The 17,048-nt window shown below is 39.8% G+C and overlaps 2 protein-coding genes across 4 annotated transcripts in view; both read left to right on the top strand.

Annotated features, from left to right (window-relative positions):
- The window catches only part of KCTD21 (potassium channel tetramerization domain containing 21), a 540,409-nt gene that overhangs the window by 129,790 nt on the left and 393,571 nt on the right, over positions 1-17,048 (top strand). The window lies entirely within an intron of this gene.
- The window catches only part of NARS2 (asparaginyl-tRNA synthetase 2, mitochondrial), a 137,449-nt gene continuing 122,390 nt past the window's right edge, over positions 1,990-17,048 (top strand). Inside the window, exons 1-4 of one of the 3 annotated variants that reach the window (XM_050757484.1) lie at positions 1,990-2,504; positions 5,427-5,536; positions 8,066-8,186; positions 10,547-10,687. In XM_050757484.1, coding sequence (XP_050613441.1) covers positions 2,364-2,504; positions 5,427-5,536; positions 8,066-8,186; positions 10,547-10,687 — 513 coding nt within the window. In that variant the 5' untranslated portion in view covers positions 1,990-2,363. The remainder of the gene's footprint in view (positions 2,505-5,426; positions 5,537-8,065; positions 8,187-10,546; positions 10,688-17,048) is intronic. The other 2 variants (XM_050757486.1, XM_050757485.1) reach the window with 2 other exon arrangements.

Below are 17,048 nucleotides of genomic sequence, written 5' to 3'. Positions count from 1 at the left end.
ATGAGATATTTTCTAGTCTGTCTTGAGAATGGTTTTACAATTTTTCCAGGCCATTTGCCCTCCTGGCAACCTTCCCTGTTCACCTTCTGGCAGGAAATTTTCTTACATGCCTACCTGGCAAAATATGGATCCTCTTCAAGAATTCAGCTTAATTTTCTCCTTCTCTGGACTATATTATATTTTATCCGACATATTTTTATATTATAAACATATATTTTATCCAATATATTATAATTTAATTATAATTTTATACTATTTTATACTTATAATTTTATTATATTTATAATTTTATTAAAAGAACCAGGGAACACATTTATATTATATAACATATAATATTGTAATACATGTATATATTATATATAATTTTATTATATTTTATCCAATATAATATTTGGATAAAATATCAAAAATAATTTTTTGAATAAATTTAAGAGGTAGCCTAATATATAAGAGTGACTGTTTTCAGGCCAAACAAATGCAGACAACTCATACATCTATGTGTGCACTTATTGGTTTATATTTCAGTAGTCTCTTTTCTTCCTTGTCTCCGTCTCGAAAGCATGAACTCCTTGATGGAAGGGATCATGGTCTTATTTTCCACCTTGGGATACTATGTAATATAGCACACTGCTTAAATGCATAGAGCCAGCACTTCTGGGTTTAAATCTCACACTTACGGAATGTGTATCCTTAAGTAGGTCACCTAGCCTTTCTTTTTTTTTTTTTTTTTTTTTTTTTTTTTTTTGAGACGGAGTCTCGCTCTGTCGCCCAGGCTGGAGTGCAGTGGCGCAATCTCGGCTCACTGCAAGCTCCGCCTCCCGGGTTCACGCCATTCTCCTGCCTCAGCCTCCCGAGTAGCTGGGACTACAGGCGCCCGCCCCTGCGCCCGGCTAATGTTTTCTATTTTTAGTAGAGACGGGGTTTCACCATGGTCTCGATCTCCTGACCTTGTGATCCGCCCACCTCGGCCTCCCAAAGTGCTGGGATTACAGGCGTGAGCCACCACGCCCGGCCGGTCACCTAGCCTTTCTGTGCCTAAGTTCTCTTATTTGTAAAATGGGCATAATAACAGTAGCAACTTTAAGTAAGGTAAAAGTGAGAGTGAGAGAGTGAGAGTGAGAGATGGGGGAGAGAGACAGCGAGCGCGAGCGCTGGTCTTGAACTCCTGGGCTGAAGCAATTCTCCTGCTTCTGCCTCCCTAAGAGCTGGGATTACAGGCCGAGAGCCACTGCACTCGGCCAAACGTTTTATTTTTTAAATTAGATTAAAAACCTTTTCATGACTGTCATTGAGTTACAGATTTTTTTTTTTTTTTTTAAAACAAAAGGTAGCCCAATATATAAAAGGGTCATTGTTTTCAGGTCAAACAAATACAGATAGCCGTGTTGGAGGTCAGAGGGAAGAGGGAGACTTGGAAGATTCTGGCTGGTAACACTCGACATTCCTCCAGTCTCTGCTACATCTTCCCACCGTCTTGCCGGCCATATGCAAGGTCCCTCCAGTTCCTCTTATTTACCTGTTAGAGGACTACCTTCTCCAGGAAGCCACCTCTGGCGTCCCACGCTTAGGCGCTGTCAGGCAAACTGATCACCCTTTTATGCAACTGCCTGTTTAGCTGATACCACACAACTGTGACTTGCGCAGAGGGGCTATGTCTGATTTTTCTCTGCGGAGAACTCAGGAACGGAACGACTGATCTCTTCAAGCGAATCCTGTTAACAGCTAAGAGCCTCCTCTTGGTTGGATCCCTGTTGTTGACTGATGGAGACGGTTTCCCTTGCCATCAGTCACTCTTTGCCTCTCAGCTTCTCAGCCTCACCTGGAAACTTTAGAAATGAAGACCCTCAGATGTGCTCCCAGGTTCTTTCAGCGATAACCTCTACAACCTTAGGGCATTAGCTCCGCTCCGTCTCGGCTCCTGACCCCGCCCCCTCCCGCGCGCTTCCCTAAGCCTGGGTCACAAGTACGCATGCTCTCCCTTCTTCGTCTTAGCGTGATGACGTAAGCGGCGTTGGCGTGGTGTCGTCGGAGTGGCGGCGCGTGTTGCGGCTCGGGGTCTGCGCATAGGTTTAGAATTGTCGCGGGCAGCGGGGCGCCCTGGCTGCCAAGTGCACGTGGTTTGTTTCCGGCGTTTGCCTAGTGTCCTGACCATTCCGCCCCGTTGGAAGTGGGAAACGGAGAGGTTCTGTGGGGACAGAGCTGGGTGTTCTGAAGGAGTAAGCGCGCGTCCGAGGGGCTCTGGAGTGCCTTAGAGCAGAGCTGCGGCCGCGGAACGGGAGCCGCTGAGAAAGGAGGGCCGCTGCAGGCGGGGTTCCAACCGCGGGGTCTGGGCTGCTCCCGCGGAGGGCCTGGGCGGCCGCGCGATGCTGGGAGTCCGCTGTCTGCTTCGGTCCGTGCGCTTCTGTTCCTCCGCCCCTTTCCCCAGGCACAAACCTTCAGCCAAACTGAGCGTGCGGGACGCTCTCGGGGCCCAGAACACGAGTGGGGAGCGCATTAAGGTCCAGGTTGGTGAATGGGAAGGGAGTGGGTTTTTTCTTGTAGGGACTTACATGGCACATCCACATCTAGCTTTTCTTTTACGGTCGGGTCAGACACAACCCCCAGCAGGGAAAAGTTAGAAAGTGTAGGTAGGCGTCGCGGGTTTCCACTTTTCTGCTTTCCATTACTTTTCGCAAAACTGTTCCGATGACTGTAAAGCACTAGAACTTTGCTTTCATGATTCCAGGGTATTACCTGTAAACTTGTTAATCATACCAAAAGGGTAAACGAACAAGCCCCCTTTCTCTGTCTTTATCCCTTATAATGAATATCCAGGTTTATAAAGTGGTTGTCTTGGTCTCCCTCCTTGAGAGCAGAAACCGTGTCTTACCTGCCTTTGTAATCACACATGGCTGACAGTAAATACTTGTTCAAACCATGCCTTTTAAACTTTTAGTCACCTCAGTGCCTATTGTGGGGCTCTGCATGTAATTTATTTTTAATGAATTCGGAGAAAGTGGAATGTAGCAGTTTGAAAGAGCTCTGGAGTTAAGCAGCTTAGGTTTAAATCTCTGCATAGCGTTTATGCGTTCTACACCTTATTTTCCTCTTATGAAAATAGAGATAATAATTGTCCCTGAGTCCTGAAAATTAAATGAGGTAATGGAAATAAGATACTTAGAACAGTGGCTATAGTCTACAAATGTTAGCTGCTATTATTTCTCTTGCAAGTATAATATTTGCAGCAGCTCCACATAGAAGAGGTGCAGAATAAACAAGGTGGTTTGACTGTTTCTTATTAGGTTGCTGAAGTACACTGATGTGGTTATTTATTTTTTGAGACAGGATCTAGCTCTGTCACCCAGGCTGGAGTGCAGTGGTGTGATCTCAGTTCACTGCAGTCTCCATCTCCCAGGCTCAAGCAGTCCTCCTCCCTCGGCCTCCAGAGTAGCTGGAACTATAGGCATGCACCACCATACTCTAATTTTGTAAGCTTTTTGTGGAGCTGGGTCTCACTGTATTGCCCAGGCTAGTCTCGAACTCCTGGACTCAAGCAGTCCTCCTCCTCCTCCTGCCTCCCAAAGTGCTGGGATTACAGGCATAAGCCTGGCAGATGTGGTTATAATAAATTATTAGTTTTTGAGTAGGTTCTTGCTCTGTCACCCATGATTGTAGTGACAGAGTCATGGCTTGCTGTTGCAGTGATTTTTGTTGCCGTCACATATCCTTTGCTTTTTAGCAGTATGGCCAGTCTGCTCCTCTTTGCATTTCTTTGAGTTCCATATTCTTTCCATAGGTCTGTTTGTCTATTAATTAGGCATACATTAATGATACTTTGTGCACTAGTCAAGAGAAAAATTCAAAGATGAAAAGAGAACCTGCTGCCCAGGTTAGAGGATTTCAGTTTAGTCCTGTGAGATCTGATATGGTAGCTACCAGCCACTTTTGGCTCTAAGCACTTGAAGTTTGACTGGTCCAAATTGAGATGTGCTTTAAGTGTAAAATACATACCAATTTTGAAGAACCAAAAAGAATGCAAAATATCTCAATATGTTTTTATATTGATTATATGTTGATAATATTTGGGGCATAATAGGTTAAGTAAAATATTTCACCTATTTTTATGTTCAACATGGCCACAAAAAGAAATTTTAAATTAAACATGTGACTCATTATATTTCTGTTGGACAGCCCTGCTCCAATGGTTAAAACAAATAATTTTAGCAATAGGATAGTTGGTAGTAAGGTAAGTAAAGAACTGTAAGAAAACAGGAAGTTAATGTAACTGAAAAAGTTAAGGAAGATATCTTGCATGAGGTGACGTTTCAGCCAAGTTCTGAAGGATGTGTTCCCTAGGCAGGGGAACTGGGGATGGGGCAGAATTATAATAGCGTCCCAGAAAAGCTCGTTGATAAGAACATGAACTTTGAAGTAAGAACTTCCTTTTGAATTCCAACTCTACTAATTGGTGACTATGTCCTGGAATATTTAGAGAGGTTTTCCTGACATCTCTAAATAATGTTTCTTCAGCTCTAAAATGATAACCGCTTCATTAAGTTCTTCTGAGGATTAAGTAGCATAATATTTATGCAGAGCTTAGAATAGAACCACATTACAAAGTGCTCAATAAATGTTAAGTTTAACAAGTGAAAGAAAGTGGTCATTTGGAATTAGTTGTTTTTTTTTGTTTTTTTTTTTTTGAGATGGAGTCTTGCTCTGTCACCCAGGCTGGAGTGCAGTGGTGCGATCTTGGCTCACTGCAACCTCTACCTCCCGAGTTCAAGCGATTCTTCTGCCTCAGCCTCCCAGTAACTGGGACTACAAGCGAGCGCCAACACGCCTGGCTAATTTTTGTATTTTCAGTAGAGACAGCGTTTCACCATGTTGGCCAGGCTGGTCTCGAACTCCCGACCTCAAGTGATCCGTCCTTTTTGGCCTCCCAAAGTGCTGGGATTTCTGCACCCAGCCTGGAAATTACTGTTGATTTAGAATCACCAAAGAGGAGGTGCTTTCTGGGCAGCATGGTGAGATGAAACCAGAAAGAAGGGCGTACCCCATATCCTGAGAAAGGCACCAAGATATGTGCCCTGTTATTTATTGTTGGGTCAGGGGGCAGGGTTCTTGGAGGAAATACCTGGAATTGCCAATATTGGGAAGATTGGTTGTATGAATTAGGCTCATCAATGTGAAGGAATTTGAAGGAATGTGAGGCATCCATTCGAAATGTTGTGCTTTATTATGAAAACAAAAGATAGAATACCAAAGTGTGTATCCCATTGTGATTGAACATATAAAATTAAGTATGCATATTGGTGAACTAAAAGAAGTCGATCTGTTGAGGCAGGATTGTGCGTACATGTTTTTCTTTCATTTAGTGTATGTGTGTGTATGTGTAATGAAAACATAAAATGTTTTACTCTCACATTAGAAATATTTCTCTTCCTTAGGGATGGATTCGTTCTGTCCGATCCCAGAAGGAAGTCTTGTTCCTGCATGTAAATGATGGGTCATCTTTGGAAAGCCTTCAGATTGTTGCAGATTCAAGCCTTGACAGTAGGTGAGTTTTGTTTTTTAAAAGAATTCTTTGATTTTTGTTTTTCACCTCTAGTGCTTCTCCCTTCCCTAAACCAGTGTTTACATTGAACCCTGAGTAATCTTTTGAAACAAATCTGCTTTCATAGCTTTGAGGATCAAGTCCAAATATTTGGAATCAAGATCCTTCAAGCTCAGGCCTTTCCTCCTCTATTTGACATCATCACATGCTAATATCCCCAACCTATGCTTCACTTCAGTCTTTCTTAATTACTTGCGGCTCCCCTAAGCTGTTCTGCTCTTTCCTAATAGCATTTGTACATCTTGCTGCCTCTGCCCAATACAGCCTCTTCTCCTCTTGTCTTTCATAGTTCTTGCTTAGTTAGGCATCATCTGATGTTCCTATCCCATAACTGTGTCAAGTACCCCTTTTTTGTGCTCCCATAGCATCCCGTGCCTACATCTGTGTTAAAGCATATCACATTGGATGGTAATCAACTGTATTCCTATTTGACTCCTCCTGCTAGACTCTTAATTTCCTGAGGTTAGGAATGGCATCTCATTCTTTTTTGTATTCTTGACCTCTAGCATAGTGCTGACAATATGACAGATTATTGCCTGTTGAACAAATGGAAGAAACTTTATGGTCTCATTCATTAGGTTTTAAAACTAACACTAGGTCAGGTGTGGTGGTTCATGCCTGTAATCCCAGCGCTTTGGGAGGCCGAGACAGACGGATCACTTGAGTCAAGGAGTTCAAGACCAGCCTAGGCAACATAGTAAAACCCCATCTCTACCAAAAATATAAAAATGAGTTGGGCATGGTGGTATGCACCAATAATCTCAGCTACTCGGGAGGCTGAGGCTAGAGCATGTCTTGAGCCCTGGAGGTCAAGGCTGTGGTGAGCCAAGATCTTGCCACGGTGTTGCAGCCTATGTGATAGAGCCCTGTCTCCAAAAAAAAAACCCCGAAACCAAAAACTAACACCATTTTAATGTTAGGTATCAGCTCTGAGGAAGAGAACATTGTTCTAATTTGTTAGAATAAGAGTGCTTTGCTATTCTGAGGATTGTTAGGGTTAATGCTGTTTACACATTGAATAGGTTAATGGATCAGAGACTATGTGGTCAACTGGGCAGAACAAAAAAAAATTGTTGTAATAGTAACTTTTTTTTTTTTTTTTTTTTGGAGTGAGTCTGACTGTCGCCCAGGCTGGAGTATGGTGGCGTGATCTCAGTTCACTGCAACCTCTGCCTCATGAGTTCAAGCAATTCTGGTGCCTCAGTCTCCTGAGTAGTTGGGATTACAGGTGTGTGTCACCACACCGGGCTAATTTTTTGTATTTTTAGTAGAGACAGAGTTTTACCATGTTGGCCAGGCTGGTCTTGAATTCCTGACCTCAAGTGATCTGCCTGCCTCAGCCTCCCAAAGTGCTGGGATTACAGGCATGAGCCACCACACCTGGCCCTATTATTAATGGTAACCTTTTAAAAACTTTGTAATTGTTTTGATTGTTTATATCAGTGTAGCAATCACATGCGTCTAATGGGACCTAGATTTTAGAGTTTCTGGAGGATGACTCTTTGAGATATTCCCAGGAAACCTTAGGATAGTATTTATATTCGTATATGTCAGGTATTACATATTTTAAGTCAGAGCATCTCAAATTACCCTCTCAGGTTGATGAAAGTATACCAGATTTCCCCACCCATAATGCAATAGTGGGCAATCAGGTGGAGAATCTCCTGACTGACTTTAATAAAATTTATTGTGTTGCTATAATATTTTAATAGTTTATTAGGAAGGCACTTATTGTTATACTTACTGCAATTACGAAATGTTAGAACTAAAACAGATGGGCTGGACGTGGTGGCTCATGCCCGTAATCCCAGCACTTTGGGAGGCCAAGGCAGGAGGATTGCTTGAGCCCAGGTGTTCAAGACCAGCCTTGGCAGCATAGTGAGACCTGGTCTCTTTAAAGAAAAGAAAAAAGAATTAGAACAGATGTACTATCATTTACGAGCTCCTTTTTTAATAGATGATTCTTAAATGAACTGAGATGACTTTTCATACTTGTCATACAGTTAATTTGTGGGTGAACTTGAACTCGAACCTAGTCTTATTAACCAGAAAGTAGCACCTTATGTGCTTAGATCACCAGCCAACTAAGTAAAAAAAAAAAAAATTTTTTTTAATTGCAAAAATAGGACAGAGAATTCCCGGCTAATTTTATTTTGATTTGCAGTTTTCGCATGTATTCTGTAATCTTTTGAAAGTTTTTGGCCAACTAACTTTTTAATAAGGGCAATTGTACAACTCTTAATTCTGAATTATACAAATTCTTAACTCTATTTGTTCCCATTTTAAAGCTTATGGAATTCATTTTTATAATTTTATACTGTATTTATACAACAGATTATCCATTGATTCTGAAGATTAACCAATTGAGGGTAAAAACTTTTGTCATTAAGCATTTTAATGTTCTTATTGCATAGTTGATATTAAAATGAAGGTTGTATATAATGATATTTATCTTGTTTTTTGTTACTGTAGAGAATTAACTTTTGGGAGTTCTGTGGAAATACAAGGGCAGCTGGTAAAAAGTCCATCCAAAAGGCAAAATGTGGAACTGAAGGCAGAAAAAATTAAAATTATTGGAAATTGTGATGCCAAGGTATGATTTCTGACACTTCTGTGGAGGCTATTTAGGCTTTAAGACAGCAATCTGTTTTAAGTGTGATTATTAGGAAGATGAAACTTAGAATATATTTCATTTGCAACTTACCAGATAATTGAAACAAGCCCTACAACCTGAAGAGGCAGTAGCAAAAATTATTTATGTAGATAGCTTAGTGAGAGGTGTTAATTTTTGCATCTCTGTGGTGTGTGTCACAGTTAAAACTTGCTGCTTTTACAAGCATGCCCAGTCAGCCACAGTGATATACCAGGGCGGGCTCGTTCTTAGGAAAGCCAGGAATGACTTTTGCATGATCTAGAACCGATCATCCAATAATGGTTGGCTCTAGCCACCTTTGGCTGTTTGGTATTAAATCAATTGAAATTCAGTAAAAAAATCCAGTTCCTCAGTGGCATTATCCACATTTCAAGTGCTCAGTAGTTGCATGTGGCTACTGGCTACTATATTGGATAGCACAGAACATTTCTATTTATCACAGAAAGTTCTGTTGGGTGATGCCGATCAATAGTATTATAATGCTTAGGCTGAACAGAGGCAAGAAATTCGGCATTAAGACATGTTTATGCCTGTTTTTGCAAGACTCTTCCGTTAGCTTCATATTTATAAGCTTGATAAAGAGGTTAGAGAGAATAAAAGATTATTAATCAGATTCTTCAAATTTACAATGGAGAAAATGAGGCCCAGCCAGATGAAATGATTTACTTAACATTATGAGCTGATGTGACGCAGCTGAAATTTGTATTCTAGCCATTTGAATCCTCTGTGTTTTTGCTATACCTGTTTTCAAACATTTAATGAACAAAAGCGAGGAAATACAGGAAGATTGCATCATTTTAATTCATTGTTAATTCTTTCAGTATAATAGGAAGAAATGTAAGGAAATAAAGGAAGAAAATGCAATTTTTGTTAAAATGTCATCCTTAATTTCCAAGAAATTCTGATTGACATGTAAAATCAGGAATCAGGTTCTAAGATTTCTGAAAAATAGAGTGTAGAATAATTTGGAAATCAAGAGCGTAATATAGAAGGTAACCATTTTTCTTTTTTAGTTTTTTATAGGGATCTGTGATTATTAAAAACTTGCCATGTGTTTCACTACAGTAGTTCACCCTTGTCTGTGGTTTTGCTTTTCACAGTTTGTTGCCCACAGTGAACTGTGGTCTCAAAATATTACATGGAAAATTCCAGAAATAAACAATTCTTAAGTTTTAATTTCATGCCATTCTCATTGTGTGATGAAATCTTGAGATGTCTTGCTCTATCGCGCCTAGAATGTGAATCATCCTTTTGTCCAGCTTATCTGTACTTTATATACTACCTGGCCATTGTTGTCAAAGAAAAAACATAATGTTTATATGGTTTGATACTGTCCGTGGTTTTAGGTATCCACTGGGGGTCTTGGAACATATCCCCTGTGGGTAAGTGGGGGACTACTATATTCTTAAATTGTTCTTCCTGGGCTTCTTTGGTGTTGATGGCTTCGTCTTCCCTGAAGCCCTTTGATTCAGTATCATTTTGAAATATTCTGAGATTAGGGAATTCTGACCCCTAGAATTATGATATGGTCACATTTTCACTTTTAGTAAGTATGGTGCTTTTTTCTATACAACGTAAGAGTTTGTATGTGTACAAGACTTAAAAAGAATGGATGAGACTGAAAGAAACAGGCTGCCATTGTAGCTCTTTTTTAGCTTCTCTGTTATCTTTTTAATTAAAACTTTGATTTTTGTCTGAAAGGATGTGTCTGTCTTAATCTTTTAACATGAGTGTGAGCAGAGTAGGCATATTTCAATGTGGAACCATAATTTTCTTTCGAACTTTTTGTAAATCTTTACTACTCTGCTAGATGGAAGTATCATGTTGATAATAGTAATAAATTGCACCAATTGATTGTGAATGATCATGGGCTTTCAAGTCATATAGGTAATTTTAAAATGGAACACCAGCCTGTGTGTACATGTTTAATATCTACAATGTTTTGAACTCCTGTGTGCCAAACAGTGGAAATTTTGCATAATCAATCATAACCTATTTGTAAGAAGTGATTCACAGCTAATGGATACAAACTTGATAAATAACAGATGAGCTTCAATGATATTAGCTCAATTACTGGGCTAATAAGTGGTAGAGCTAGATTGAAACCTACATCTCTCTGATTCCATCCTACCATTCCACTTACCTGGTGGAAATAATGTGGATTAAAATCAGTTATATTAAGACATAAGGAAAGGATCTTAGTTTGGTTCTAAAGCACTATTTAAGAAGTACCCTGGAAACTGATTTTATTAAACAGTGTCTCTTTTGGCTTCTAATTTGTTCTTTTCATTTATTGGCAGGCTTTCCCCATCAAATATAAAGAGAGGCATCCTCTGGAGTACCTGAGACAATACCCTCACTTTAGGTGTAGGACTAACGTTCTGGGTTCTATACTGAGGATTCGCAGTGAAGCCACAGCTGCTATTCATTCTTTCTTTAAGGTAAGATCCTAAAAGTTCCCTCCTGACCCTGGGTTATACCTCCTCTCCCTCCTTATTTCCCTTCATCCCCACGCAACCACAATCCACTTCCTGTTCCTATGCATTAGCTTGCGTTTTTCTAGAGTTTTATGTAAATGAAATCATTCAGCATATACTGTTTTTTGTCTGTCTTTTTTCACTTGGCATAATTATTGAGATTCATCCATGTTGTTATGTGTATCAGCAGTTTGTTCCCTTTACCACTAAGTGTGATGTTAGCTGTAGGTTTTAATAGATGCTCTGAATTTGGTTGAGAAAGTTCCCTCCTCTTCCCTGTTTGCTGAGTTTTATCAGGAATGGGTATTGGGTTTTGTCAGTTTTTTCTGCATCTTTTGAGATAACCTATGGGTTTTTTTTGTAATGCTGAATTACATTGATTAATTTTTGAATGTTAAACTAACCCAGCATTTCTAGGAATATAGATATATTCTAATATAGATGTCTTACATTGGCTGGGCACAGTGGTTAATGCCTGTAATCCCAGCACTTTGGGAGGCCGACGTGGGTGGATCACCCGGGGGCAGGAGTTCGAGATCAGCCCGGCCAATATGGTGAAACCCCGTCTCTACTAAAAATACAAAAAATTAGCTGGACGTGGTGGTGAGTGCCTGTAATCCCAGCTACTGGGGAGGCTGAGGCAGGAGAATTACTTGAACCCGGGAGGTGGAGGTTGCAGTGAGCCGAGATTGTGCCACTGCACTCCAGCCTGGGCAACAGAGTGAGACTCCATCTCCAAAAAAAAAATTCTTACATTAATATATTAATAATATAGGTATATGATATTACAGATGTATTCTTTTAATATTTTGTTGGATTCAATTTGCTATAACTTCGATTAGAATTTTGCCTCACGATATTATTCTGTAGTTTTGTTTTCTTCTAATGTCTTTGTCTGGTTTTGGTATCAGGGTAAGGTTGACCTCATTCAGTGAGTTTGGGATATTCTCTCCCTTTATCTTTTCTAAAAGTAAAATTACACAGTTATCCATACAGTTATGATTATTTCTTTCTTAAATGTGGAGAATTCACTAGTAAATTCATCTCAGTGTGTACTTTCAAATATGTCTTTTTTTTTCCAGTGGGGGGGTACAGTTTTTATCTACAATTTCAATTTCTTTTTAACTTTATTTTGTTTAATTTTATCTTGAGATGGGAGTTACTGTGTTACCTGGCTAGTCTTGAACTCCTGGGCTCAAGCAGTCCTCTCCCCTCAGCCTCCCAAGTAGCTGGGATTACAAGCATATGCCACCATGCCCAGAAAATTGTTATTACCATTTTTTTGTTTTAAAATTATTTATTGGCCAGGTGCAGTGACTCACACCTGTAATCCCAGCACTTTGGGAGGCCGAGATGGGCAGACCACTTGAGGTCAGGAATTTAAGAGCAGCCTGAAACCCCATCTCTACTAAAAATACAAAAATTAGCTGGGCGTGGTGGTGGGTGCCTGTAATCCCAGCTAGTTGGGAGGTTGCAGCAGGAGAATCACTTGAGCCCAGGAGTCAGAGGTTGCCTTGAGCGAGATCATGCCACTTGCACTCCAGCCTGGGTGACAGAGTGAGACTATCTCAAACAACAACAACAAAATTATTTATTTATTTATTTAGAGACGGATCTTGTTATGTTGTCCTGATTGGAGTGCAGTGGCTATTCACAGGTGCAATCATGGTGCCCTACAGCCTTGAATTCCTGGCCTCAAGCAGTCCTGCCTCACACCCCTGAGTAGCTGGGACTACAGGTGTATGTCACTGCACGTGATTTATTTCTTGAATAGTCACACAACTGTATAGCTTATCTATTTTTTCTTGAGTGAACTTTGGTAGTCTTTCAAAAATTGATCCATTTTATTTAAGTTTTTAAACTTACTGCTGTAAAGCTACAGGTATCCCCTTATTTTAATATCTGTAGCATCTATGATGATGTTGTCTCATTCCTATTGATAACTTGTGGCTCTCTTTTTTCTGATTAGCCCGGTTAGAGGTATATCAGTTTTATCAAGCTTTTTTAAAAAATCTCTATTAATATCTTTGCTTTCAAATCTACTTTGATATTATAACCACTAGAACTTTCCTTTGATTAGTGTTAGCAGATATTTTTTTTTTCATCCTTTTAAACCATGGTTAACCCTTGAACAACATGGAGGTTAGGGGCGCCAACTCTTTATGTAGTAAGAAATCCAATCATAGGTCGGATGCAGTGGCTGACGCCTGTAATCCCAGCACTTTGGGAGGCCGAGGCAGGCAGATCTCTTGAGGTCAGGAGTTTGAGACTAGCCTAACCAACATGATGAAACCCCATCTCTACTAAAAATACAAAACTGCCGGGCTTGGTGGTGGGTGCCTGTAATCCCAGCTACTCAGGAGGCTGAGGCAAGAGAATTGCTTGAACCCAGGAGGCAGAGGTTGCAGTGAGCTGAGATCGCACCACTGCACTCCAGCCTGGGCGACAAGAGCTTGACTCTGTCTCAAAAAAAAAAAAATCCAAGTATAAATTTTTGCCTCCCCAAAAACATAACTAATAGCTTACTGTTGACTGGAAGTCTTACTGATAATGTAAATAGTTGAGTAACACATAGTTTTTATTTCACAAAAAGTGCAAGGTTTTCTCACTTGCTGGCATAGCTGTAGCAACAGTTTCACGATTTCCTTATTTTTTCTTAAGAAAAAATTTCATAAGTGGTCTTTATGCTGGATTTGTCTTGAAATGGCAAGCAGCTGCAGACCTCAATCTGCAGGACATATTAAGAAATTAAACTTTTACGTCTAATGTCGTGACTTTTCTCTGCTTCTTGGGAGTACTTCTAGCCTCACTCGTAGTACTTCGTATGGGTCCCATGGTTTTAATTAAGATTTACGATATTGCGCTGAAACTGATGAAAAATAATGCGAGAACTACAAGAGATTGCTTTTTACTGCAACACATAATTTACTGAGAGATGAACTGCTCGTGAGATGATTAGCATCACCGGGTGTTTTAAGTGGGTACTTGTAACACGTGAGCTCACTACAGTAGCTATGAAATTATTGTACATACTGTATATAACTACTTTTATGCATTTATGATTTAATACTGCACTTTTACATTTGTTTACATTTCTCTCTACTGCAAATGGTGCCCTGTATGGTCTGTGTTTGTGTAAGTTTTGATAAATTTTAACTTACTGTAATAGATTTGTGTATATTTATGGTAGTAAACAACGTATACTAATATCTACATATATTTTATGCATCCATGGCATACTTTTTTCTTAATTTAAAAAATATTTCTAGGCTATGCTGTTCATCTGCAAACTTCTTCACGTTGCTGCAAATCTCCAAAACATTTTCCAATATATTTATTGAGAGAAATCCAGGTATAAGTAGACTCATGCAGTTTAAATCTATCTTGTTGAAGGGTCAAATGTATTTGTATCTTTATATTTTAAAGTGCATTTCTTGTTGGCAGCATATGGTTAGATCTTGCTTTTTATACCCAGTCTGATAATCCATCTCTCTCTCTTAATTTGGGTGTTTAGATCATATACATTTAATGTGAATATTGACATGGTTTTGTTTGAGTCATCTTGCTGTTTTCATTTCTAATTGTCCTATCTGTTCTTTGTTCTCTTTTTTCTCTTTTTTTTTTACCGCCTTTGGCATTATTTCTTATTTCTTACCTTCTTTGTTGTTCTCTTAACTATAACTCTGTTTTGTTATTTTAGTGACTGCTTTAGGGTTTATAGTATACATCTTTGACTTCAGTTGATGTTTTACCACCTAACGTATAATGTAGTAACCTTATAATACATACTTATATTTCTTTCCCCCTTTATGTTATTTTTTGCTATGCATTTTACTTATGTTATAAATCCTGTGATTCATCATTATTATTCAAGCAATCAATTATGTTTTAAAGAGATTTAAATAAAATCTTATATATTTACCTTTGTAGTTATTATTTCTGGGGCTTTTAATTTAGATTTCATATCTGGATGTTTGGTTTGGGCTGTTCGTTTGTTTGTTATAAATAAAGACAAGGTCTCATTATGTTGCCCAGGCTGGTCTCCAACTCCTAGCCTCAAGCGATCTTCCTGCCTTGGCCTCCCAAAGTGCTCATTACAGGCATGAGCCACTGCGCCTGGCCTAGGCTGATTTTTATGTCTTTTATGTCTAGTTAACATTTCAAACATGGACTCTAGTTTTAATAACTATTTAAGAACAGTTGTGTCTTTTTCTCCTGATGTTAACATGTCTGTTAGTTATGGGTTAGTTTTGATAGGTCTCTTCATTCTGGGTTATGGTTTCTTGACTCTGCATGACTTAGCTTTGGGTACCAGACATTGTGAATTTTACCTTGTTGGGTGCTCTGGGTTTGCACACAGATACTGGTGTCTCTTTGATCCTTTGAGGTCTTGCTTATGTGATTTGTTAAGCAGGTCTGTAGCAGTGCTCAGTCTAGTACTGTTTATTCCTCACTGAGGCAAAGCCTTCCTTAGGTCCTGACCTAGGGCCTTGGGAATGATGAGTTTTTCTAGTTTGTGGAACAGGTACTTTTTCCAGCCAGCATGTGAGCACTGGGCACTGTTTTCTCTAATCTTTTTAGATGGTTCTTTCCCTAGCATTGGATAGTTTCCTCACACAAATGGACTGATCTACCTAATACTCCAGGGTGCCCTCTGCAGCTCTCTCCTCTCTGATATTCGAGCGTATGAACTCTAGCCACTTGGGTTTCTCCAGGCTCTGAGTTGTGTCTCTTCAACTCAGGGAGCCTACTGGGCTCTACCTTACTTTTTACCCTTCCCTGTACTGTGGCCTGGAAGACCTCAAGGTAGTAAGCTGGTCTACTGGTAGGGGTTTACCATGTTTGTTTCCTATCTCAGAGAGAGATGGCTTTTGTTGCCTGATACCTGTTATCTTGAAAACTGTTGTTTCATGGGGTTTGCTTTTTATTGTTACTGTTTTTGTTGTTGTTGTTTTACTACGTTTTTGGTTGTTTCCTGTTTCTCCATCTTGGTCATAGATTTATATTTTGTATAAAGTAAGCATTAATTTTAAAGAGTTACTGGTGTTGATCAGGTAGGTCTATCTAATGACCAAAGACATTTTGTCTCTTTTAGCTTTGCTTCTCAACCATTTCCCCCTACCTGGGAAAGCCACAGTTTAATGTGGTTGACAAGTTGCTAATGTGAAGGGACCTTTTCTCCCTGTGGATGGGAGGGCCCCAAAGGCAAGGAGTGATCCAGCAGATAAAGTTTATTGTTATTCCACGTGGTTTTGCAGGCTTCCTGTGGTACTTCTCCAGATCTAGCTAATTTGCAGAGGTTGTGTAATAGTGGATATAGCCTTCCCTTGGGCTGTATCCAGATTCACGTTGCCCCAGTCTTGCTATAGCTTGCCAAGAAAGTTCTTGCCCCTTGAAAAAGCTTCTTCAGATTAACTTTTGGTGAAAGAGCTAAAGAACATCATGGCTTTTAGGCATATGCTTTTGATAAAACAAAGGAAAATAAATCAAATTATGCAGTGTCATCCCATTATAGTTTGTAAGCGTCCAGTTACACATGCTGTCAGAAACTTTGCTGTGCAGTTTCCATGTGGATTTTCAGTAGTGCTTGAACCACACAATCATAAAAATACCTTTTTGTTTTTTAACCACGTGACTTCAACAGCTGATAAAGTAGACCTACTTTAGTTCTGAAGGTTTTGTAGGCTTTTGGCCACTAGGTGGTGGTATTGACAAGTAGACTAAACACTCTATGTATTTATTACTTGAAGCTTTTAGAGATATGTAAACAATTAAAAAATAAGACAAGCTAAAAAAAAAATTTGAAATAAAAAAAAAAATAAAGTAGCCAGGGTGCAATGGTTCACATCTGTAATCCCAGCACTTTGGGAGGCTGAGGCAGGAGGATCTCTTGAGCCCAGGAGTTAGAGGCCAGCCTAGGCAACATAGTCAGACTTGGTCTCTAGTAAAAATAATTAAACAGGCGTGGTGGCATGTGCCTATAGTCCCAACTACTCAGGAGGCTGAGGCAGGGGGATCACTTGAGCCCAGGAGGTGGAAGCTGCAGTGATCCGTGTTCACGCCACTGAACTCCATCCTGGGCAGGAGAGTGAGATCCTGTCTTTAAAAAATTGTTATTATTACTAGGCACGGTGACTCACACCTGTAATCCTAGCACTTTGGGAGGCCGAGGTGGGCTGATTGCCTGAGTTCAGGAGTTTGAGACCAGCCTTGGCAACACAGTGAAACCCCCGTCTTTACTAAAATACAAAAAAATTAGCTGGGTATGGCGGCATACACCTGTAGTTCCAGCTACTCGGGAGGCTGAGGTAGAAGAATTGCTTGA

The sequence above is a fragment of the Macaca thibetana genome, chromosome 14, assembly GCF_024542745.1.
Source record: "Macaca thibetana thibetana isolate TM-01 chromosome 14, ASM2454274v1, whole genome shotgun sequence".
NCBI classification, from domain to species: Eukaryota; Metazoa; Chordata; class Mammalia; order Primates; family Cercopithecidae; genus Macaca; species Macaca thibetana.
The sequence above is the reverse complement of the archived record's forward strand: the minus strand, read 5'-3'. Positions and strand labels throughout refer to the sequence as shown.